The sequence below is a fragment of the Cygnus atratus genome, chromosome 1 (assembly GCF_013377495.2).
Source record: "Cygnus atratus isolate AKBS03 ecotype Queensland, Australia chromosome 1, CAtr_DNAZoo_HiC_assembly, whole genome shotgun sequence".
Lineage (NCBI taxonomy): Eukaryota > Metazoa > Chordata > Aves > Anseriformes > Anatidae > Cygnus > Cygnus atratus.
Window position 1 is genome coordinate 74954082 of NC_066362.1, and position 26455 is coordinate 74980536.

General features: G+C 37.4%; 1 protein-coding gene across 11 annotated transcripts in view; it reads left to right on the top strand.

Moving 5' to 3' along the window:
* SCUBE1 (signal peptide, CUB domain and EGF like domain containing 1) overlaps nt 1-24699 on the top strand; it is a 213891-nt gene extending 189192 nt beyond the window's left edge. For 3 of the 11 annotated variants that reach the window (XM_035540963.2, XM_035540954.2, XM_035540957.2), the window contains 12 exons: nt 122-214; nt 1735-1851; nt 3823-3981; nt 5134-5337; nt 6737-6898; nt 10100-10267; nt 11153-11314; nt 12776-12973; nt 13993-14103; nt 16017-16169; nt 17241-17320; nt 18486-24699. In XM_035540963.2, coding sequence (XP_035396856.1) covers nt 122-214; nt 1735-1851; nt 3823-3981; nt 5134-5337; nt 6737-6898; nt 10100-10267; nt 11153-11314; nt 12776-12973; nt 13993-14103; nt 16017-16169; nt 17241-17320; nt 18486-18638 — 1760 coding nt within the window. In that variant the 3' untranslated portion in view covers nt 18639-24699. The remainder of the gene's footprint in view (nt 1-121; nt 215-1734; nt 1852-3822; nt 3982-5133; nt 5338-6736; nt 6899-10099; nt 10268-11152; nt 11315-12775; nt 12974-13992; nt 14104-16016; nt 16170-17240; nt 17321-18485) is intronic. The other 8 variants (XM_035540961.1, XM_035540958.2, XM_035540964.2 and 5 more) reach the window with 3 other exon arrangements.
* The last annotated feature ends 1756 nt before the right edge of the window (nt 24700-26455 follow it).

A 26455-nucleotide genomic window follows, 5' to 3' on the forward strand; every position in this document is an offset into this window, starting at 1 on the left:
CCAGTTCAGCACTTTAAATGTCTCTTCATTTAGCAGTATTAAAAAGTTTGCTCAAGTGCAGTGTATTAGTGCTGGTAGTGACCAGTTGCCATGCGTGTTGACTCTGTGTTGTGCCTTGCAGATTCGGAGAACAGCTACACGCTGAGCTGTGGTGTTCCTGTCCAGCAAGGCAAGGCTCAACAGAAACGCAATGCCACCCTTCCCAGCTGTGCAGGTATGTGCTCTCCTGCTCACCTGGGCCATGGCCTCTAGAGGAAAGGCAACGGAAGTTCCCTGAGCTGCAAGATGCACAGCTCTGAAGTTACACAAGGCCAGATTTAAGGTAGCCTGCGTTTCAACCTACACACGCTTGCTTTTTCACAGCCTCTCTTCTAGGGCTGGAGAGTGCTTAGTTGCCCTCTAGTGTCACATCGTGTTGGGAGGTCAATATAGTAGCAGTGGAGGTTTGATTTATACTCAGTGAAGACAAGCATCTAGTGTAATTTACTTTCCATAGTCCAGCAAGGCAATAATAAGCACATCAAAATGTCAGCTCTTCACAGACTTGGAATTGATTTAAGGGGGCCAGCACTAGTACAGTAGCAGCAGACTGCAGTGGGGTCAGTCCTCAGCTGCAAAGACCTTGCTTAGGAGCACAGAGGCTCTTGGCATTCCTGATAAAAAGGGTATGGGAATTTTATGAGCACATTTTGTTTCTTTCATCTTGTTCACAGAAATAGCTGCATTATTTTGCAGAGACATTTCAAAATTGGTCTTAAAACTGATAACCAGCATAAAATAAAGTAAAATAATAAATAAAAAGATTCAGCTCAAATGATTTAAGTCTGGCAAACTTAGAAGCAGATGAAATAGTATCCATCAGAGAGAAGTGTCAGCCCACTTTGTGTCATTACCTGCTATGCTTCTCTGCAATTTGCCTGTTCTCTAACCATGTATTTCTTAAATATTTGGAATGTATTAGGAATTACGATGCTGTGAAGTGAGTTAACACAGGAGCAGATCTGTCTGCCTGTGCCACAGGGGCAGGTTACCTCCCAGGGAAGAAGAGACCCGCACTATGGCACTTAACCTGCAACCGCCCTCCACTTGCTCTGACTGCAGTGAGCAGCCCACAGCAGCAGGCAGGTGACAGGTCATGCCTAGCCTTTTCCACCACAGCATTTGTGAGAAGGTCAGCCAGCAGCTGCATTTTCTAAGCAGCGTGTGCTTGGAGCCTTTAAAGTCATGACTGGCTTGGATTTAAAGCTGAAGAATAAACCTAGCAAGCCATAGACCACAGTCAAATAGAGACATTTCCTTTGGATGGTTTTCAGTTGTCAACAGCATAACTTCACTATCATTCTTATTACTGGCTAGCATTAGCAAGAGCAGAACTACAGCCAAGTAGCATAGGAAGTCACAGAGCCAGGAAAAAATGGTAACAGTTAACTTTTCTCATAATAAGAGACAAATTCACCCAAATTCCACCAAGATATGCAGGTTTGCTGGAGGGGAAGAGTATGGGCAGAGTATATGCAGTACTAGCAAATTCATTGATCTTTATGGGCTCAGGAGTAAGTGTTTATGGGAAAAAAATAAACTTAAGGAAATGGATCCTTTTGGACAAGGTGTGTATCTCTTGGGCTGCCTGTTTTCTGTGTTGCAAGAAGACTTTTGAGTCTGTTTTCAAAAATAAGTTTCAGATTTTGTTTCATCTGCATCACAAACAATAGCTTTTTTATTTTACATCAACAGATTCCTTAGCCCCTCCAATCAAGCAGAAAGCTCGTTTTAAAATTAAAGATGCAAAGTGCCACTTACGGCCTCGCAGCAAAGAAAAAACAAAAGATACTGGGAAGCAAGCTGTTTTAGGTATGTTGTTTCTTCCAGCACGTAAGCAGCATTCTAATTTTTTTCTTGTTTGTTTGCTTGTTCATATAATTTGTTTTCACACTGCAGACAGAAAAAAGTAATGCTTTCTGAATTTAAGATCAAGTCAAATTTCACACTTTAGCTGAACAGTGCCATGAGTTTGGATCTGGCAGTGCTGAAATGTCACCAGTTGCTTTGAAAAATCTTCATCCAAAACTACACAAATTTGGAATTAAGCTGATTCTTTTTCTGACATTGGTAAAAATGAAAAATCTTGAGACAGAAAGTTATGACCAATGCAAAATTACATGAAATGTTTTCAGTTTATTTTTTCCAAGTTAGGTTTATAAAAGAAAATATACACTAGTGAAAGCTATTATTTGCTTTGTTCTGGATTAGTATCTCATTGCAGAAGCAAGACAACTCCTATGCAGCAAAGTTCTAATCAAAATCTGATGTTACACAACCTTAGACCACTCGTGATATTGGAGTGAGTAGTTGTGCTGTTTGAAAATTTATTTTTAAATCTTTATTATTACTAGTTTTTAACTTCACTTTTAAAGTTAAAAAGGATTATAAAACTGATACATCTTTGACAGCTCATCATGACATTTATTTTGATATATAATAGAGGAAATTAAGCAATTAAAGAAGGTCGTGGTATTTTTGCTGTACATTTCCACAGCAGTTAAAATATTTGAAGTTCATTTAAATTTAATATTAACTTAGAATTTTCTGGATTTTAATACACAACATTGGTGTAACTGAAACAGCTCATGTTGTTGCTTAGAAGAGCTTAGCAGCTTACAGAAAACGTCTATTGGTGACACATTCTCTGTTGTGAATCTGTCATATCACTTTTGCTAGTGAGAAGTTATATGAACGTTGAACAGAAAAGAGTAAAAATAGGTAGCCAAAAAATGTTAATGGTTTAAAGATTTTATTTTTAAAATTTAGACATGTATTTTATCTTTATCATGCAGTCTAAACATTCTTCTTTCTAGTTTCCTAATTTTCCAAGTATTTGCTTAAAGCAAGTCTCACTTGTTAAGATGCTTACCTTGTCCTTATGTATTGTCTTCTAATAAGATGTGGCTATTGGACTCATTTTTAAAGTCATAAATTATCTTTTTTTTGTCCATACAGTCACCATAGGAATATACTTCTCGGATGCATTTCCTTATCCTTTGCTCTCTTTGCTGTGTATCTGTTACATGCCTGAACTTCTGGGTCTAACAGATTATACCATAAATATGCACACTCAAAATGCAATCCTTCTGGTGGCTTGGGGCTAGAAATTTCTCCCTGAGTTGAAATTTTCATCACTTATCAAAAAAGGATGTTTGTCACATAAACTTATTTATATAGGGAAAGGATCTTTACATGATTGTGTCCCAATGGACTGTGGCCTTTGTTCTTGTCAGTAACACATAACTGAAGAATGCATTAAGTTCCTCTTGCTTGTGACTTATCATTCTGTTCAAACCTTCCAATATATTTTCAAAACCTCCTAATCAAAGGGTTTTCAAGTCTTTTGATATCTGGTGATTTTCATTGCTGAAAAAGATGTAACAATAGTTTCTTGAGGCCCATGCTTGCTATGGTTTAGTCTCAGGCCTGCTGCTCTCATAAATGTATGAAAACTGACTCTCTTGCTTGGGTTAAGCATACAATGACTTTATATAGCTGATTTTAGCTACTCTCTGTAAAGAACTTCCTAATTCTTGCACAGAAAAAAGACAAAATTAGAGTTACCACTACGCAGCTGAGCACCACCACACTGTACTTTTGCCTCCTGCAGTCACCAGCAAAATGAGCAAACCAAAAATTGCACAGAAAAGGTGTCTAACTGCATGTGAAATGTTATGAAACCTGTCGCTGCATTCATGATAATCCAGCTGAGATACCGCTTATTAGACTGTCACTTGCTACTTTGCTACTTGATTTCTGTGTTGCTTCTCTCACACAAAGGAGGTCAATTCCCTTGTACAGACAACTGCCATGTGACCTTTGTGAATCTCAAGTGTGATTCCTCCAAGAAAAAGCGCCGGGGCCGCAAGTCACCGTCAAAAGAAGTATCCCATATCACTGCAGAGTTTGAAGTGGAGATGAAGTCGGAAGAAGTCTCAGGTTTGTGAAAGATCTCTGTCTAAGGAGAGAAACCATAATTCAGTTCCTCTGCGTGTTAGAATCTTTTTGATGCTACTTCATCAAGCTGCCATGCAAAACTTTTAATACAAGCCTCATTCAACAGCTTTTCCAAACTCAGTTTCCAAGATTTAATTGAAAGGAGTCAGGTATGAAATTACAGAATAAAGGAACAAAGATTGCAGCAAAATTCCCTCAAAGCCTGGAGTTAAGTCTTGTATTTTAATTTAGTATGATTTCTTCAGGCAGCAGAAGTGTTAATTGATGCACAGAGAACGTAAAGATTAACTAGAAGTTTTGTAACACTGACACTAAAAATATCCTCCAAAATGTAAGTTGTTGGGAATCAAACATTTTTATCACACATTTGGTAAATTCATGTTTTCATAACAAACTTCAGGAAGAAAAAGAATTGCTTCAAGTTATTCATGAGGTGAAATATTATGCCATAAAATCCAGCCAAAGAAAATGTGGGTTGAATTCTATAAACATGTCAGTCCTCAAAGGCAGGTTTCTTAACCTCTGAGGGGTATCTTGCTAGCCAAGTGGTTCAAAGTTACCGTGCCAGAAAGTACCTTTCTTTGTGTCACTTACATATTTTGGTCAGGGAAGCGGGGAGAATTCCTAATCAACCAAGTAAAGCATTGACTGAGAAAATTCAGAAATAATAGTGATGTCAGATGGAACACATATCTGGAAATACAAGACAGTGGGAAATGCACCATTCCTGTAGCAGTGCACAAAGCACCAGTCACTGCTGCTCAGTACAGCAGAGTGCAGCGTTGTCGCACAGTGCCAGCTTGATTCTGCTGGCTAGACTGGTGTCTTCTGTAGCCCTCTCCTCTCCCTTGTGCACTCAGTATAACCAAATTTCTTAATGATGGAGAGAAGATCAGCACTCAGTGTACACTTACAGGCCAAGAAGCTCAGTTTGATAGATCACAGTGTACTACTTGATATACCCTGTAAAAGGCCTGATTTTGAATACAGTAAGCTACTTCTACAGTTTATATGGAGAAGACAGTGAAGCAAACAGAGGTGTCATGGTACAATGTAGGCTAAGGTTTTTGTTAAGCACCTCTTTTTAAGCATGAATCTCAATTGCTTCTAGTTTTCTTATCATTTCCCATCTAGACACCTGTAACATTGACTGTGTTCGGAAAAGGATGGAGCAGAAGCTGCAAACTGCAATCAAAACATTGAGGAAATCTATTAATAAACAGCAATTTTACATTCAGTTTTCTGGGACAGAATATGAAGTGGCTCAGAAGCCAGCTAAAGCTACTGAAGGGCACGAAGCTTGCAGTACAGGGCAAGTGGTGCAGGATGGAAAATGCGGTAAGTCCCAACAGCTCTGTTCAGCCATACCCCAAAAACCAAGCAACCCCAAATTAACTTGTTCTTAGCGAGTCAGGCGGGAAGTCTGAGATAACAGATGATTTAAATTAATACTACTTGGTGTATGTCCATGGACCATTGAGGTTCTTAAGGTATCAGAAGAGAATTTGTTAAATGATTGCAGGAAAACAAAATAAGCATGTACATACATACCTTCCTACACTGCCAGTTGATATATGTCAAGGCCTGCCACAAGACACTGTTGGTAATTATTTCCCACTTGCTCCCAGCATCTAATGAAAATACAGTTCTGTAAAACTATAAAATGGTGTTTGCCTAGATGCTGTGTATTTAGTTTGGTATTGTCTCTCTCATCATCACCAAATAATCTATGACCCATGGATATATTTATGTTTAACACTCAAGAAGTCCAATTAAAAAAAAAAAATCTATAAAAATCTGTTTTAACTTTATGTAAAATACCTAATTTCTTTAAGCTTTTTCCCAGGTTACCAGGCTCTAGAGCCAAGGTGCTAACACAAAACTATTAATGGTAGTTCCCAGCAGCACAAGCGTTTTAATTGCTTAGAATCATATTTTCAAAATCAGCATATCTGTTTTTCCAGCTGCTTTCAGGCACCAAGTCATTTACAAGCAAAAAGAAAGAGTTAAATGCAGATGTGATAGGGACCTCTAATGAATTGTTTCAGAGGCTATTTTCATCATGCTGGAACTTAGAAGCTATTATTGAAAGACTGTTGGTGTTAGTGTCTACAAACCCATACATTTTAATTACCTATATCAAGCAGAGAAAAACTTTTAATGCAATTATGTGTCCTGTTGCCGTCAGAAGAGTATGTGGATTCATACATATATATATATATATAAAATGCCTACTAATTGGGCTATTTGAGTGTCAAGAAAGAAAATATTACATGGGATACAGTGCCCTCAGAGAAATCTCTGGAACTGATGACAGGAGATGGATTTTTCTGTTGTCTTCTTCCATAAAACCAATGCATAAATATACCTAGTATAAACAAAAAATTCACATCATTTCCCATACATTATAAAACTCTGTCTTAATTTAACTGCAGTATACTATTTTCAGACTGCATCAGCTTTATTAACAACATATGTCTGATAGCGCTTCAGCATAGTACAACATCATTTGATAGCTTAAGCAATAGAAGAAAGACCTTGCACTGATATAAATTGAGCTAGACCACAGATCCTAGATTGGCCTGTTTATCAGGTGAGGATCCTGCCTAACATGTGCAAAAGTGCCACTAATAATACTGGGGCCAAAGAGACTCATCTTCTCTAAATGTTTGGAATAAAGGCAAATGATGTGATCAAAATTCAAGTCCTTATGCAGATTCCCCTTTTCTTTTCTCAGTTACCTGCAGCACGGGCACCTTTTATAGCGGAGAACATAATCAGTGCGTTCCTTGCTCACCAGGAACATACCAAGACACAGAAGGTCAACTAACCTGTGAGCCTTGCCCAAGTAACGATGGACAGGGAGTAGCGGGCGCCCGGAATGTGTCAGAATGTGGAGGCAAGTTTAATTTGGTTATAAAAGGATTAGATGTTGCCACACAACCTGTGAGGCATGGAGGCTAAAAGAAGGGAGAAGGCGGCCTTCCACATTTCTGTCTTGTAAAGGTAACAGAAGATATCTCTGTGCTCTTAAAAGCAATACACAAAATGTTTTGGCTTGTTCCATCTGCTGACATGCTGGCATTGCCAACACGAAGATGGGACCTGCTGCCACAATGTGAGTTATGGTATGGAAATGAACAAGCCAAGCAAACTGCCTTGCTTCAAGTCAGGTATGGAATCTGGATAGACATACCTCAACTTGTAAGGACTCGTCAGGTATAGTGTGAGCCAGAGGGATAGATTACTTTGGGCTGGTATTGGTGAGTTTAATGAACCTGCTGATTTAATGTTTTGCATGGGATGTAGTTTACCCAGTCTAATCAGCAGCAATTATAATTTTGAGATAGTTGTGCTGCAAGGATCTGTACCTGGGCTCAAAGCTAATGACTACAAGGTTCAATGCTGCATAAATTCAATGTAGCTCTTGGCAAGTGATGCAGCATCTCTGACTCAACTTCATGATATATAGATTAGATTATAATGATGATAATCCCTGGTTTCAGAAAGGAGCTGTGATATTCAGTTTGTAAATGCTGCTACTGTAACTTGATCAATATAAAGTTTTGAACACATCCCTGTTAATTATTTTCTCTACCTTATTTCACTACAGATGACCAGAATCTAGTTTATAGCAGATATATTATTTGACTTTGAAAGAAATCTTCCTATCTGCTTTGCAAGTTCTAACTTTAAAAGTCATTCATGTAATTTACATTAATGCTTGTTTCAAGGATATCTAGAGTGAACACACAATGAATGACACTTGAGAAACAGCCATTTTCCCCATCCACTGAATAAGAAATAACTCTAGCGTCTCAAGCCAAACATATGGTATATTTTCCTGATACCCTGCATGAAGGAACTATCACTGGAAAAATCTTGAAATACCCATGCATCTTAATTATGTTGACTTTACTTAGCCAAAATCCAAAAAGAATAGATTAACAAAATACAGTCTGAGTTTAGAAATGTTTGATATAGTATACTGACCAGAGCAGCACAATGACTGGCAGGAAAAGAGTGTTTTGTGTCACAATTGGCGAGGCTTGCATTTAAATTTTTGTTCTGCACAACAAAAAGAAAGCTTTCTGGTTATTTTTCCACAGTGGATTTGTCCCAAAATATTTGTTGTCAGATCATAAGTCTTTTTCTCTGATCAACTGTCCCATTTTCTCTTTCTCTGAAAGTTGCAAGAGGATATCCTTTGGACTTCGTGAACCTCCCTGTTAAAGATTTTATCAACAACAGTATAAAATATTTCAGTATATGTAATGAAACAATTTGTTTTGATGAACATTGTCTTTGTTAGAAACTTCACCACCTGTAATTAATAGTGTTTTCTTGTCTCTTCTGGAGCAGTAAAGCCTTTGTAGTAATAAATAGGCTATGACTGAAATCCTCTTCTGTACAGCTGAAGCACATACAAGCATTTAAGAGACTTTAAGTGGCTGTAATAGAACCCTGTTGTAGCTGCAAGTGAAAAAGATGGTTTGATACCTAAGTTACATGTGATCTGTGTAGACAGAAGCCCAAAACTCAATTAGGAAGCTGTTCATTTGGGGCATTTTTCAGGGAAAACAGATCAGATACATTTTGTAGGCAATTTCAATACAAAAGGCATGAAGGAAACAACTTAGCTCATTTCTATATACATCTCCAGGTAAGGACTGAGACATATTAGTGCTGAAAGCAGCAGGTATTTTAGCAGTATTAAACACCTCTTTAAAAAGATGTCTGTAAGCCACATTTCACAAGTTCTTAATTTTCACACTGAAATCACTAAAATCCAGATCCATATCCATTCTTCATTAACTGCCTTCATGTTAAAGTCCAGTGACCACTTGGACTAGACCAGGTCGATCGGTTTTGCTACAAAAACAATAGCAGAATTGCCTTCAAATTAGCAATATTATAACATGTCTCAGAAGTCTGTGTCAGCAGCCAACTTGTACAGTTATATTCCAAGCCAGCTGGGATGGGAGTGAAACTAAATCCCAGAGATCCTGGTCCCACCGTTGAACATAAGTTTGACTTTTGTAGGGACAGAACTTGAACTTTACTTTTGCTCAGGAGTTCTTGTTCATCCTGAGCACTGATTACCCAAGATACTGGAGGTCCTCAACATTTCCCAGTGTCAGGGTTGGTAAGAGACCCCCAACCCCACCCAAAGCTCTCAAAACCTTCTGGTTTTCAAGTCAGTTGTTTCTGTCTACTCTTCAGTTCTTAGGGAAGTTAAATTACAAAGTATCATCATTAGGCAACCTCAGGGAACACCTAACACATCTCAACGTACTAATCTCCCAGGCTGGGGTGGTGTAAAGATATGTACTAATGCCATCATCTTGAAAAACTTGACATCCTGATTCTCACGTATGTTGTCAAGGAGTAAACTACTCAAGCTAGCAAGAACCAAGCCAAACAAACGCCTATCAGAAATTGCCCGGAGAGCAAGTTTTGAAACTACCTTGTAGCTGTCAGTAGACTCGTCCACAAAGTGCCTTGCTTTTCATAAATTGCCATTTTCTGGCAGGAGAGCTTCTGACAAACACTAGTTTTCACAGCTAACTAAAAAGCTGCTGATGTCAGCTATTCTCACAGACAGGTTTCTAGAGTGTTCCCATCCAGTTTGGCAAATGCCATGATGTACTATTTCCGTATCTATAAAATAGAGATATAAAAACAATGACTTGGTTCATAGATATGATGCAAAGATTCATTTTTTTCCTACAGAGCACTTTGAAATCTCAGATGAGAGAGTCTGTGAAAGTGCAAAGTATTATAACAACATCTCAATAGAGCCCTTGTCAATAAGTAAATAATAATAATAAAACAAACAAACAACAACAACAAGAAAAGAAAAAAAGAAGAAAAAAAACAGCAAAGAGTTTATTAAGAGAGTAGTTCTATTTCCTGGCCCTGTTTTTAGGAAGCAATTACAGGAGCAATACAAACTCAGTAGGTAAGATTAAAATTTGATCTGCAGCTGTCTTGATGTTACATTTTTAGGGAAAAGAAAGCATTGCTAACTATGAGCTGTATTTATACCTTGTCCACAAAAGTAGTCTCACTGATGCAGATGATCATTTTCAATTTCTAGGCCAGTGTTCTCCTGGACGCTATTCTTCAGATGGTTTTAAACCTTGTAGAATATGTCCTCTTGGTACATATCAGCCTGAACCAGGAAGAACCCTCTGCTTTCCTTGTGGTGGAGGGCTTGTGACCAAGTATGAAGGTGCTGCTTCCTTTCAAGACTGTGAAACCAAAGGTGAATTTCAAATCTTTCTATGATTCATTTTCCTGCTGCTTGCCCTTTTGTTTCTAAGTTTCTGTATGAAGGGACTTTGAAAGTCTCCAAAACAAACATAGTCACTGCATGTAGCAACACTCTGTGTGATTAAATTAAATGCTCAGGAAATCTGTAAATTTAGGCATGATCTCCTGAGATTGTGGAGACTGAGCAGGCTTTATGGTATTCTTGGGAATTTACCGCAGGCACATATTGCGTCAGCACTGCAACTGGAAAGTAAATCAGTATCACTGCATGGCAAGAAATCAACTTGCATCAGAGAATGCTTTGGTCTTCACATGTTGCCTATTTTTATTTACCAAATTAGAAAAACTAAACACTACAGAAATTATATGAAGTTGAGAGTTCTTTACTAATGGGCTGGGCACAAACTGTAAGTGTGCAACATGTGTGCCCAATGATGACAGCCTCCAGTGCAAATAGTGAAGAAGGAATCTGCATAAATGTCCTTTGGCTTAGTTACTTGAATTACATGCTGATCCTGGCAAACATACATAATGGAAACCTCTCTTACTATTGTGAAAGACATTTTTGTCATTGAGGCAATATGTATCAGCTTCCATTTGTTATATACTCATTAGAAACCACTGTATTAAATACAGTGAGAGACATATGTAGCATGTGTTACTAGTTCATGGGGATTTAGCTGTAGTCTTCGGAACAGGATTCTAGTTAGAAGGTCCTTTGTAATTGGAAATAGAGGGAGCTGATGTCTTTTTTGCCTTTTATGGCCTAGTAAGTATATTTCAGTATGGGATCATGCAGTATGTCGAGGGTAGAAGGAAGCTGTCTCTGCACTGAAGATTGTTACTTTCTGAAAATAATATATCTCATACTTTGCAGTTCATTGTTCTCCTGGACACTACTACAACTCCACAACACACAGATGTATCCGATGCCCTGTAGGAACATACCAGCCCGAGTTTGGCCAAAATTACTGCATCACCTGCCCTGGGAATACAAGTACAGATTTTGATGGCTCCACTAACGTTACACACTGCAAAAGTAAGTTGCATATGTATTAGTTGTGAGGTGACGCATTTCTGTGGATCTGAACAGCAGCTTGAAGGTTCCATCTGTCAGTCTGGACTCCAATTCTATATTTCTCAGAGAGCATATACCTACTGCCATTTGGACCAGTAAAAATTGTGAAAGCAATGAGAACAAAACCTGGAAACATATCACTTGACACATATAATTGTTTTAGCATTAATGTAATTTTGTAGAGTGCCCTCTGTGAGTTATAACTATTGAGCTTTCAGATTCCCAGGTCCCATAAGTTTTGCAGTTATATGTATTCCTCTGTGACTCTGTAGAGCACAATGTCTTCTATCAGAGTAACTGCTACTAATCATTATAAAATAATAGGAGATACAGTCATGCATACTTTTGTAAATGCCAGATAATCACTCATGACAGTGAAATCTTCTCGTAGGCTTTTTTGCAGTACTCAGCCTTCTATCTTCAATTATCATTTTAAGTATCTCCGAGGTTTCCAGTGCAATTTTATTTGATCTTTTGTGAATGACTGATTCTTCTAGGCAAGCATTTTATTTTCATGCCTACCATGCTAATTTAAGAGAAGCTCAATATAATAATTAGGTAATGTCACCTAAATTAAATATTCATATGCAAGGCTACCATAAGTTTTTATTCGGATTATATGCTGTATACCTATGAAGCTCTTTGTCACTTCTAATGTAACTTGATAAAAAATTAGATAATAAGAAGAAATTTGAAGAAATTTGATAATTTCCAGTAAAGCAAACACGTCCACAGTCACTTTGCTGGCTTAGATATTTTCTGTTTTCAAGCCAGCTTCTGACCTTGCAGAATTTTTGAGGCTTGGACTAAGCAAAATATTTAAACATTTATTTAGTTTTATGTAGATGTGTAGGTCTGGAGAGGTCAAGCTAAAGTAACTTGGTGAATCACACTTCTGTGGCAAATTCAATAGGAATTTTGAAAGCTCAGAATGCAAAACTGATCTGCCAAATGGGATTCTTTAGTAACTGGTTTAATCTAAAATAAAGCAAGGTAAATCTGTAATCAAGGTTACCTATTAGAATCATCATGCTCATTCAGCTAAATCAGGTTAAAAAGCATGTGAAGTTCAGTCAGAAAACCTGCATGTCAGCATGGTCTCAGACCTAACAACTGTACCTCCACAATGGGATAATATTTACTTACCTGCATTGGCTTCTTAATCAAATGTCAAAGCAGTCTAAGTGAAGAGTTAAATCGTTTTACACACTGGAGGTTAAGGTTTTGTGAATCAGTTGAAGCAGTCCTGCAGATTGAGCATTCCTTCAAAGGCTTTCTATGCTAAACACAAAGAGGCAGCTGAAGAATGTATGCATTTCTAAAGCCACAGGGAGGAGTTTAGACTAGCTCTTGACAGATCTGGAAAAACACCTCAAATTAGCTAATCGGTTAATGCAAATACTGATTTATGTTTCTGCACAGACCAGCACTGTGGAGGAGAACTTGGTGATTATACTGGCTATATTGAATCACCCAACTATCCTGGAGACTACCCAGCTAATGTTGAATGCATTTGGAATATAAATCCACCCCCAAAGAGAAGAATACTCATCGTAGTACCTGAGATATTTCTTCCAATTGAAGATGAATGTGGTGATGTTTTAGTAATGAGAAAAAGTGGTAAGTTGCCAGATATGGGCTATGTAAATACTTATTGTAAACAGATGAGTGGAAAGTTTGTCTTGAAGGGATAACTGTCTTCATCTTTCCAGTGTTTCTGAAAGGACTGTTGAATGAACTGGCACAGCATGTTAAAACAGAATGCTGTACTAATAACAGTTAACACAGTGGTATTAATTATTCAAGTGTCTTGGCTGAATCACAAAGCAATTAATGGGCTTCTCTCTGGCCCAATTATCATGTGGGATAAATCACCACCACTCTACAAGTCAACACAGCTATGCTGTGTTATATTAGAAGATAAATTTCCCGTCATCTATACAAATTATGCTCTTAGTTATCCTTTGCGAGTATATATATATGCTGCAGTTATTGCTGTGTCTGTGCAGTGACATAGGTTTGGTACACCTGACACCTTCAAGAAATACAAAGTTTTCCGACTTCTTTGTGGAGTGGATATTGTGTTCTGTCTTTGATTACAAAGCTAATTCAACTACTGCTGAAGTTAAGACGCCATTGAGATGCATTTCTCCTGCAGTCCAGTGCAGGCATCCAGCTTTTGGTGATCTATTGTTAAATCTCAAAGATGCACCAAACCTGAAAGGCAATTGTTTATATGGAGCTTTGTTTAAAACAGCATATTTCACTCGCTAAAACAATTTTCATGACTTTTTTCTCCTTGAGGGCTTGTGTCAAGAGCTCTATATATCAGATTAGTACAAAGAGAAACCTGCTTACTACAGATGGGAGGAAATTACTTCTGTCTAGAGCAGTTTTTAAAAAGCAAAACATTGTAGCAGAACAAATTAGTTGTTCTTCTAATCCTGAATTGTAGTTCCAACAGTGTCTAAAGCAAGGCAGATGAGTGAAAAGTTTGGCTTCCACTTGAGAACCAATAACAGTGCCACAATATCAATGCTAGAAAATGAGAGGAGTTTTTCAGAGCTTTTCAGAGCTGTGATTTGTGATCACTGTATGTTTAGCATTGTTAAAGTAGCCCTTACAAATATTTATCACAGTTCATGGAAGATCAGCTGCTAATGTTACCGTTGAAAAACTGATTGCAGTTCCAGAGCTACACTTGGATCCACTTACTTGCACTGTAAGAATGGACTCAACCGCAATATTATGTATGTATAATATAGCATGTTCTCCCCTGTATTGTTATGTTAAAGTAGGCCTCTCTCTACCCCACTCACCACCCAGTCACATCACTTACACACACACAGGCAGAAGTGGGCTGAGGCAGGCTCCAGCTCTGTGGAACTGTTTGCACAGATCAGGTAAAAGCCATGAGCACAGTCCTCTAGCGTGCTGTGGATGTGTTCAGCCCAAGTTACACGGGCAAAACGAATGAAAAGTGAGCAGGGTTGCGGAGTTTATTCAGCTGTTAGCCTTGCTATATCACCTTAACTCTGCCACTTTTGTATAGTAAGAAATAACTTTTAAAAATTAATTCACGCTAGTCTGGAACTCATTAAAAACACTCACTGTACAGGTATGTTGCAGGGCAATACTATAGGTAGATGTAGTGTTAATGGGATAAGTTAGTTGGATATTGGCATTTTTCTGTACCTAGACGGAAATAACACTTCAAAATTTCTACAAATCTTTAAGAAAAATAGAATTTCCATCTTCTGTCTGGCAAAGACCGTTTGTCTTTGGACATTGTAATAGTTACAACCTTAAGACTTCTTGATAAATATTGAAGTTTAACCTCAGTTTAGTATAATCTTTACTCCAGAATTCATCCAAGATCTTATCCAAATTCCATTCAGTTGAAAAGGTCTCTTTTTGCTAATATTGGTGAAAGTTGTCAGCCTTAGCAAGTTCAGGTTTTAGGTTAGGCTTGTTATTTTCCCTAATTATCCTGTGGCTATGGAGTGGGATTTTCTTTCTGAACTGGGTAAGAAGCTATTTTTTTCTTTTGCTTGTAATTCATTTCAGCTTAGAGGGGCATACTGGTACACTTGTAATGATTTGAAGACATCCTGCACCCTCCATCTGTTATAGTATGAGTAAATGAGGGTCTTTCTGGTTCCCAAACTGTCAGCTTTATTTCAGTATAGATAAATGATATTTTCTTTGCGGATTTACAGAAAGGTGTCTTGCAGCGGGAGGTGTTTGTCCATTATGGTAAAGGCACTTAGTCTCTGTAAGATATTACTTAAAATGCTATTAATTAGAACTAGCACTATAAAGAGAGAATAGTATAGATAATCTTTAGATGGTGGGAACCATAGGCAGTGTAGCATCATGTGGACCTCTGATCCACACGCAGCATGCTGGGCAGACCCTGTGTGCAGAAGAGATTTTCCCCTTTTGGCTATTCAAGCTATTATGGGATTTTCTTACAAGGAAACAACTCTATCATAATTTCCACTGTCAAACAAAAACAATGTTCTCATGAAAACTTGTTGCTGCACTGCTAGATAAAGGCAAGGACAGGCAGGGGGCATTGTCACAAGTGCCCAGTGGGAGCTGCATGCAGGCTCCTCTTATTACCAGGTGCTGGCTGAGGTGATCCTGCAGCTATGGGGTTTGTGCAGCACAGTACAGGCCCAAAGGCCACGCTGCACGTGCAGCACGACACAGGCCTGGGCATAGGCACGTTAATTCTTCTGCAGGCGGTAATTGCTTGTTACTATCAGGTTAACTCCCCATACTGGAAGTGTTAGGAGCTGGTCACCACATCTGCCTGGGGTGCAGCTGACTTGTTCTGGTCTATCTGGGGCCAACAGTACACAGAATGAGTAATATTGATAGTAATTTTGCAAATATCAAAAACAATCTGGTGCACCTTGCTGTCTACGTAAGCATCTTGTCTTGGGACAGAGGGGAAGGATTTCCACTACCTTTGTGGAAAAACCTCCTTCCTTTCATAGACAGATAAAAAGTATGTGCTTTCTATCACAAACACTTCTGCTCTTGGGAATATGTAAACCAAAAAGTGTTTTTTCAATTTGACATTTTTGACATCAAGATCAGGAAGGGTGAAAAAAGTTATTTTACAGAGAACATTTATTTATTTAATCTTTCCTAGCTTCTCCTACTTCAATTACTACATATGAAACATGTCAGACTTATGAGAGACCTATTGCATTTACTTCAAGATCAAGGAAGCTATGGATTCAGTTCAAGTCAAATGAAGGAAACAGTGGCAAAGGATTTCAAGTCCCTTATGTCACTTACGATGGTGAGAGTGGAATTGTTTTCTATCTTTCTGTTGTATCTGAATTGCAGAAAATTGTCCTTTAGAATCTCTCTTACATTGATGACAGGGAGCGAAAAATGACAAAAAAAATCAATGTAACTTAGGTTTTCAGTGCATTACTTTCAAACTCTTTACAACTGGTTTAAATAATACCTAATTTTACACTTGTTATTTTCCTAATATTTGAAGGACAGATGGCAAGTTACACAGAATTCTTTATAAACTTCATCCTTCTCCCACTGAGTTCAAAGAGACTCCCTTTAAATGGTCATTTAGTATATGCATAACAAGAATACTCTGAATTTCTGTGCATTTCAGGAAGCCCTTTCATCAAGCCCTACTGGTAACCCACAAAATCATGAAAAGTATAAATTAATAAAATCACAAGTCCAACAGAGAAAAGCAATGATGCAAAAGGATCCTTTCACTAAGGATTCATAAATCCAACATGTTTTAAAACAGTCTTGCTTCTCATATAGAAATATACAATAAACTGTATATTTTGTACTCCAGGATGATTCTGTTTTAACAAAACTAAGACTTTTCTGTGATACCTCTGGCAGCTGTTAGCCCATCTCTTTTCCAAACACCAAAGCAATTTTGTGAATGGTAAGAAAATCTGTATTAAGCTGGTGATTAGCATTGATTCAAGAATTAAAATGAGAGCTGTTCTCAGGGCAGAAAACAGGGACAGTTCCTTACTGTGTCCCTGACTTCATGAGTAATCTTTGATAGTTACTTTCTATACGTGGCGCTGTGTCTTCATCTGTAAAATACAGATAATAAAGCATTATTATCTGGAGGGAGAAGTTTTCTGGGGTAAGTTAATATTTATATAGGTAATTCAAGCTTACTGTTCAAAAGCAGTACGGAATTTTAAATTTTAATGTGATTAGGTAGGACTACAGCAGGATGAGAGACACCGAATAAAGAACTTGATACTAAATTTCTCAGCTCTGTGTTGAAGAGAAAGTCTAGTTAATCAGTGTTTGTCTGGCTATTATCCTCCCAAAGGATGTCACAAACAGTCTCTCACTGATCTTTATTTTTCAGAGGATTACCAACAACTAATAGAAGATATTGTTCGAGATGGACGATTATATGCATCAGAAAATCATCAAGACATTCTAAAGGTACAAAAATTCTGCTTTAGTTGAGGCTAGCCAAGGATTCATTTTACTAAATACTTTCCCAAGATAGCTCTCACTACCCTGGTAGGATCATAATATTTAAAGCCTACATGTGACCCCAAATGAAATTCTCTCTCTTCTGAGGTTTATGCTGGTATTTGTAGTAACAAAATCAGTAGCTCAGCTGGGCTGAGCTCATCTACATCCTCTGCTGAATCAGGATCTAAATGAAACATATGCTAACATGATTGTATGTTAGAATAATTACTCAAGAATAAAAAACCTATTATCTGAAGAGTCTTCTTCCGCCTCAGTCTAAAATTCGTTTAAATGAGTCATTAAGTTAGAATTTCCTGTGCATTAAAAAATGCATCTACCTAAACTTTTGTCCTGCCTTCACAAGGTACAGCCATAATGTAGCATTGCAGGCTGTCCACGAAATGATTTTCAAAAAATATAAGCAACAAATTGGAGAGAATTGTGGGGAAAGGCTGCTGGGCTGCCACCTATAACAACTAGTTAATGAAAACTTTTTTTTTTTAAAAAAAAGGAAGAAACAGAAGGCCAAATTGAGCCTGCTGAACGTGTAGTTTAGAAGGAGAGGAGCTGATTAACAGCCAGCTCTCCTGGCCATCCCTGCTCCAACCCTGCAAATACTCACTGACTAGAGTTTTGAGGTCACTCAGGTTTCAACTCCTGTGCTGAGAGACTCAGGCACAGGCTCAGCTGATTCTCTGAATCAAGGTTTTACCAAAGTGCAGGAGAAGGTCTTTAAAGAGATAAATGTTGCTGGAGACCAGCCTTCTCTTACCCTCATGGAGGGAAGGCCCTGAACAACAGCATTAAAGAGGCTGGAAGGGCAGCCAGAGGTAGCTTGCAGTACTAATGCCAATCTTCTACAGCTGGTTTGTGGTTAACCCAGCTGCTACACGCTCAATTCCATACCTTCCAGGAACACTAACTGGAAAAAAAATTTAAAAAAGGCACAGTAGACAGATTCATCAGTGTAAAATTCCACACAACATTAAGTAGTTTCCTTATATTGCTTTACCCAGAGTCAAGTTTTGCAAAAAGAAAAAAAAAAAAGATTGTTGTTCATTAATTTTAAAAGATGTGCAGAAAAAAAATCCAAACAGTATTTTTATCTAACATATATGCTGTCTCGTAGGACAAGAAACTGATTAAAGCTCTCTTTGATGTACTGGCACATCCACAAAACTATTTCAAGTACACAGCACAAGAGTCAAAAGAGATGTTTCCAAGATCATTTATAAAGCTACTGCGATCAAAAGTTTCCAGATTTCTACGACCATACAAATAGTGGTATTCAGTTTGGGGTTATTTTGCATTCTTGTTGAATATTGTCTCTCCTCCATAGTAGAAACATTTGGTAATTTGAAGGCTCTTTTTTGCAGTCTTTATTTTCAGTTGTATATTGAAGAATACCTACAATGTTTTATAATCATTAACAGCCAATGTTCTAAATGGAATTTTTACTACAAAAAAAAAATGTGGATCCCTGAGCGCATCTAAGTTGAAGATAAAATTTGTGTCTGCACTAGTGTATCTTCAGTTTCCATTCAAAACTACATTATGTAGAAAATATTCTTTCTATTTTTTTATTTTTCATTCAAAAGTAGTTTTCTGCAAAGCAAATAAGGCATCTATTCAAATCTGATTAAACTACCTGCCGATAAGTTCTGTTGTAGAAAGGAGTATGTAGTATAAATAATACTTGGATTTTGAATTGCACTTGAAGTTTATATTTGAATCTTTAGAAGAAAACAAAACAATCTAAATTTCATTATTTCTCATTTGTGGCTTAGTGGAACCTCTGTCCAAGTAGAAATCAAAAGGGAAGGAAAAAAGAAAAAAAACAAAGAAAAATGTTTAATTTTGTTTTATGAATTAAGTACGATTGAGTCCCATATCCTAACGTTTTTGTCTGTACTCTTCTAAACTTTTTCAGAGGTTTTCCAGCTGTCTGCAATAGCGTTGAAATGGATTGAGCTAATGAATTCTATACAACAGTTGGTCCCTTTGGAGGCAGTTAAAATAGGATAGATGAGAAATGAACAACAGCAACAAAAGTAGTGTTCTGTTTTTCTTTCCCTTAATAGAGCATCTAATTAAGTACAATATATAAACATATAAATATATACTTCTATTTGTGGGTACATTAGTAATGTTATCTTTAGTTACTGTAAATATTATTCATGCTTAAATCTTTACTCCCACACACACTATTTACTCGTATCTATCTGTAACTTTGCTTAGACGATTAAATGACTTCTCCAAGTGCTTGTCACTTCTGTTAACACCAAACTGAAGCCTTTTAGAGTTTTATAACACAGGATAATGGTTTAGTTTGGGGCATTCTCTTTTAACGTATTATTCCAAGAAAATTAACATCTGTTTAGATGCAACTGCTGTGCAGTAAAGGGTCAGTTATTACCTCTTTCTTCGGCACCCCTCATACCCAGAGGAGCAGAGTTACCCCTGAGGACAGCATACCTGCGAGGAGCTTACTAAGGAGGAAATGTCAGATCTGCCAGCTCAAAAATGCTGGAACATACCTCTGCCGCGGGCCCAAGCTCCAAGGGGGCAGTGGGGGGACAAAGTTTTGAACCCCAGTTAGATGAGTTGGAGGTCAGGCCCTGCAGGCATCAGAGACCCAACGCTCCCTTTTATCACAAATTTGCAGCCACAGTCCTCGGCAAACATGAGGACTGTACAGTCTGCAAGATTGCATTAGCCTTGTGGTCAGGCCTTCCTCACAGAGTGACAGGTGCCTGGGGGCTAAGACGATGATAAATCCTGTTTCCTCCTGTTTCCTGACACAGAAGCTAATTTCAGTGGGGGAGTAGCCTCTTTATCTTCAAGTCCCTTCCTCTTTCGTATAATTTTCTTTTCTGATCCTACAAGTTTATGACATGCATAAATTAACTATCATGCCAACATCCTTTCAGAAAAAGACTATTATAACTGTTGTTTGTTTGTTTTTTTATCTCTACCCTGTCATTTAAATTACCCTTGGATGCTCTCAAAGACATACATTAAGTGTTGTTACGGTTAACTTTTGTCTTTGAGCAAGTGCTGTTTAAGTTTACAAAGTTGTTTTCTGTTGGCTACAACTGGTTGAATACGCCATTTCTAAGAGATACCTTAAATATTTTGTTGATTTTTTCTACTTGGCCATCTTGTATTTTTGCTTGCCTTCTTTCCTTTTCTGTTGAAGAAGATTTTTTTTTTCTTTTCTGTGCCTAAATGGTTTCAACTTAGTCTAGCAACTCAGTTTTTTCACTTGTAGATCTGCAGTCTTTGAAGAGCTTTGCCTTTAACTCTATATATTTATATATTAACCCTTGCTTCCAAACGTAACAGCTCCATACAGATTATGTTTTAAAGGCTGTTAAGCTTTCTCTTTAGATCAGGGCTGAAAGTAACTGCCCTGAAAGGTCCATAAACCACTGGCAGCACTGTGACATTTTCCATGTTCTTAGCTGCATGAGAAGTCCAGTGCCACACAGCAACTACAACACAGGCTTGTCCTGGTTGTGGCCACTGTTACTGGGACCTTGGTACAGCTGTGAGAGGTGAATATAGAAAGAACTAGCCTTGTTTTGTTTTGATACAACTCACCCTCAATTACAACCACATTAGACAAAAACTCTGTTTTGTCTAATTCATTCTGACAGACAACTTCAGATGTGTGTGTTAGCCCATGCTCCCTGGAGCCACATGAGTGCATGGACTCCACAGTCAGGACAGAGCACTCAGTGACTTCTGTAGCAAATGCAGAATTTGTGTTGCTGAGAACAGTGAAAGAGATTAATTTAGCCTTCAAAATTATACAGTTAAATGCTTCTGAATACATAGGAGTTTCACGAGCCACTGCATGCAGCTTAGCATAGAAATGCCACTGAATATGCAAATTTCTCATGAAAAAAATACTGGCAAGTGGTATATAGGATCTTCTGAACCAATTTCAGCTGATTTTTATGACAGCACATAATTTTTACATGAGCTCTGAAAGTAAAAAATGCTTTGACAAACCTTATCCAAGAACATCTTAACAGTTTCAGAAGGACATAAGGATTTTTCATACTAGATTTACAGTTACAGAAATTGGCATTCACCAAAGAAAAGGTGAGCTGAGCTCTTCATTTGTTAACGTAGCATAGGGTGTTTTTACTGTAAGAAGTTAGAGAGCATATTGTTACTGTATTATAACAGCATAACAACAAGGAATGTCATTTTCTATGGAAAAGATTTAGATAAATTTAGAAATCAGAAAACATACAAGGTGAAATACTGCCTTCTTTAAGAAAACTAGCTTCATGAAATGAATTGACATATGGCAGAAATTTTTGGCTTTTACCCTAGATGTGAAATAGTGCATTTAAGCATATTCAATAAATACCTCCCTCTATCTATTGTTGCAGAATTTCACATTGTGTCCAGAATAGGTTCAACAACACATTTGTGTTACTCTGGGAAGGCTGAAGGGGTGTCCATTGGTGATCACCCAATTCTACATCACAAACAAGCCAAGCTTTTTATTTTCAATTTGCAAATGCCTATATCCTTAAAAGCTGCACCTGTAGCACTTAACATTTTAAATCTCTCCTCCTGCTTTAAATACTGCACTTATTTTTAGCAAGGTGGTGGTGAATCATCCCTAAGCATTCTCATGTGCCACCAAATAACAGCCTGCACACCTGCTGCAATCCAGGAGATTGCAACAGTCAGATGTCGCTAATCAAGCCGTAAGTCATGCCGTGAAAGTGCTTGTTAGTGATTGCTGTAAGCAAGGTGCTTGTGTGTGTCACTTGAGTACAGGGACCACTGGGATTCTGTGCTCAGTAGGAGATTGCTGCCTACATCTTACCTGCAGCAGTAAGATTTATACTGCCTGAAGATTTAGGTCCCTGAAACTGGGTTTAAAGCCACTGAAGTCTTCTTTCAGCCCATTTTCCTGCCCTGCCTTCTGGAATGTGTTCCATCGTGTATTAGATTTCCATCATGTATTAGATTTTTACCTGATGACTGACTTTTCAAAAGAAAATTATTTCCTTATTGTGCCTCCCCCATACAATAAAGTGAAATCACAGTGTGTTAGACATACTGAAGATTTAGACCAATCCTTCCTATACATCAGCCTCACGTTAGCTTTAAGTAAGGTTACTCTAGTAAGCTAATTTTACCTTAATGTTGTTTTAGACCAACATAAGTAAAGATAGGTTTGGTTGCAGAGCTCTCAGAGTCTGCATTTTGATTTGTCAGATGTTTTTTAAAGAGAACAGCTCATCTGTGGACCTCTGTCTATATGCAGAATGAACAGATGATGCCACATGAACAAGAAACATGCTTATGTGCATTAAACATTCGAATACGAAAGTCAAACCTCACCCCATTCCCCTTTGTAAGTGTCCAACAATTTCAAATTTCTCAGATCAGTCTTATGTACAAACAACCCAGTTTTAATCTTGTAGATAACATGTTCTAATCTTCAAGAGCAGAAGCAGTGGTATGATTCTGGTCTGTGACAGCACCCGTGTCTGGACTCTAAATACCTTTGAGTGCTCTTAAAAAAATGAAGTTGCAGTGAAATCTTCAATAACTGAATTCAGTGGCAAATTCCTCAGCCACCTCAGGAGTCTGGGTTTCCCCTTTTCTGCATGATGGGAACGAGCAACATGCTGTTATGTGTACCTGTGTCATGATTCCGAGTAGTTGCATTTTTTTCCATAATTTAAAACCACTCTTTGACAGGAATGGTAGTAACTGGAGAGGTTCTATAGACTCTCAATACTTTAAGACATTAATAAAATAGTTTTCTAGGATGAGAGACTGTTGTAAGCACTTGCAATGAAGAAAAAAAAAATTGTCTCCCTTAAGAATTTATGGAAGAAGGGAAATAAATTTCTGTAAGGTAATATAAACGTATTCCTTGGTATCAGACTTGAATTCAGAGAGAAGTCTTGTGTTTTATTCTAACACTTTTCATCTGAATAGAAACAAAGTGGGAAATAAACTCTTAAAGTAAAAAAAAAATAGTTATCAAAGAATCTGAATATATACAATTCCAGTTTGTTATTTCATTTATTTATTCTGTTTCATCACTAAACTTTTTAATCTATAAAAGTAATATGTAATATACAAGAGTAAAATGTACAGAAGTACCTTTAGATGTAATAATTTAAACCATCTGTATTCAGAAAGGTGAGATAAGTTTAAAGATCTACAAACAACTGCAATTCAACTTTAGCTGAATTTCTAAATATCTAGGAAAAGTGGCTTTGCTTAATTAAACTTTATTTTAATGATTGTGAAAATATCTTTTTTAGTTTGTTTTTATTACTTTTTTAATTAAAATTACTTTGTAAATATTGTTTTCTATGTTTTATACCTTAGAAAGGCCGCTAATTTGCATTGACAGCAGCAGATACTTAACAGATGATTTAAAAGGTACTTATAGGGCACTGGCATGTGGTCAGTAGACAGATACATCCTTCCAGACTACTGCTCTTCTTATTTCTGCAGTCTCACTAGCATAATAGAAAGAATTTTCTGGGGCAACTTAACCTGCTAATTTTCACAGAACTGACTATCAAGTGTCATTCTGAAGTGCTTACCATTTTCACATCATATAAAGAATATGTATTTTAAAGTTAGTGCTAGTTCTTACTAGGGTAAGAAACAACACAAAATTCAGAAATACAAGGGAATTCAAACGATTATCACCAAATATAGCATAAAGACAAGGAAAGGTATGGTATCTCTGTGCTCATAGGTAGCAGTGGAAGTGATAAAATAACATACTGGATGAGCTCATGAGCATTTTTTAGGCAAAATTGTCACTGAGATCTATGGGATTTTTACCTACATTACGTTCACTATGATCGCATCCATCATGTATTAAGCAGGAATTTCTGGTAGACTAGATTTTGAGGAAAAATACCTGGATGCGTAATAATGATTTCTGTACCAATTTGCTATGTCTAAATCACTGGTCATGAGTGACATTTTGAACTAAGCCCTTTTAGATGCTGCTACGACTTCTAAGCTTTATTATCAATGTAAATTATGTACAAACAGCTATTCCTGTATGAAATGTACCACGGTAATTTAGAGCAAAGACAGTGAATAACTGTACAAAATTTGATACTTAGAAACTAAAATAGTGATCTAAGCTTTACCAATATTTTAACACTACTGTCAGATTCATAGTAGAAAATGTTGTAAATGTACCTTATAAGAAAATACATTTCCTTTTGCCTCTGTATATTAATAGCTTTGTTTTCTATGTCAAAGCTCAAAATGAAGCATGTAATAAAAATTTTGTTAAAATCACTTTCATAATAAACATTAAATGGGAATAGGTATCTTCACCTGCCATTTTATTCATGTATATGTAAAAGGTATACAAGGTATACGTACCACACACCAGTGTAATATAAACAGGAATCAGAAGAGAAATCAACTTTTTGATAACATTTATATATTTCAGTCTAATTTGTATCTTTATGCAACAGAGAGCTTTTTCTTTTTTATCAAACAACTCGAGCACATGAGTGCTGGAACAATGAGTTCCTTCCAAACAGACTTCAAGGAGAGTTGTGCAAAGCAAAAAAAAATAGAAAAAGTGAAAAGTAACAGTCTCTGTAGTGACATCAGTAGCTCAGTTAAAATTATTTAAATAATCTTTTGCAGTGCAAGAAGTGCAAAATGTCATTAAGGTGTGCTAGATCAGACAAAAAGCAATTGTCAATTGACTTAATTGCTATTTAATTGTTACTTGTCAATTGAATTAATTGCTATTAAGTCAATTGACAAAAGGTGAGGTTTGTCACTCAGGAGTGCTTGTTAAGAGATTAATGCAGTCTGCAGGGTGAACAAGCAGTACAGCAGCCACCTATTGGGGAACAGTCAGAAGGCCTGGCACAGCAGCATGGTATTCCACTGATACTCTTCTGTAAGTGGTTTATCTCATTAACAGAAAGCATTTATTGTATGATAATACGCTCTGCTGATTTTATATATGTTATATGTGATATAAATTCTATCAGTATGACTGATGACTATTGGTGTCACTATGACAGTTTTGGAAGGCATAAAAAGAGAGAGAGCTACATTCTGACTGGTTGCAAAAAATCAATTACCGCCGTTTCGAGCTAATAGCAATCCATTTAGGTAATATTGGCAGTTATCTTAATTACACTCCAAGAAGATACATCATCATTTTTATCAGACTACAGACAGTGCCTCATGATGGAGAACATCAGATGGTGCTCAGCTGTCTTTGTAGCTTCAGAGCTCTGAAGGAGTAATAAGAGAAGTCAGCTCCTATTGAGGACAGAAGAGCTGAAATCAGAAGTTCCTAAAGGTCGTTGCAAGACAAATTAATTTCTGGTAATGAAGTATCTGTGTACAACTACATCAGCCACTGAAACCTCAGCAGTCATGACAATATGCATTTGAGTACAAGATTCCAGTTTACTGAAATAATATTGCCTGGTAAGAATCGCAGTTATGCAAAATCCAGATCTCGCCATGACTTCCCAACAAGCTCACAAAACATCATTTTAACACTTGGCCTGATGAACAGCACTCCTGAGTGACCCAGCAGGTAAGTGAAGGCAGACTTGTCAGAGATTTACTTTCTTCTTTATTCAGCCATCAACCATGACCAATTCCTGATGTCACAGAGGGTGTCTGTCCTGTACAATCATAATAACTGGCAACATGTTGAATGATAAGTGATTTCTTAGTCTCTGCCTCTTTGCATGCTGCAAAGAAGACATCATTATCATTCCCTGTGCATTTTTAGGAGATACTCCCCTGTCAGAGTGCATTTTCTTTCTCCATTTTGTGTAGCCATGCCTGAACTCCTATAGCACGTGAAGACAACATGGGCTGCAGTCTACTTTCTCCTGCCTGTAAGCACATCTTACTGTTGCTGCCTAGAACCCTAACAAATTCTCTTCTGTCGTTACTAGGCAGGCAACACAAGCATAGATGCTCTTGCTCTAGGTTTTGCTACAAAATGGTTCTATGCTAAAGCATAAATCCAGAGAAAGCACCATAAATGCCCATCTAGCTTTTTATGCCATGTGTTATTTACTTAGGAGTTGG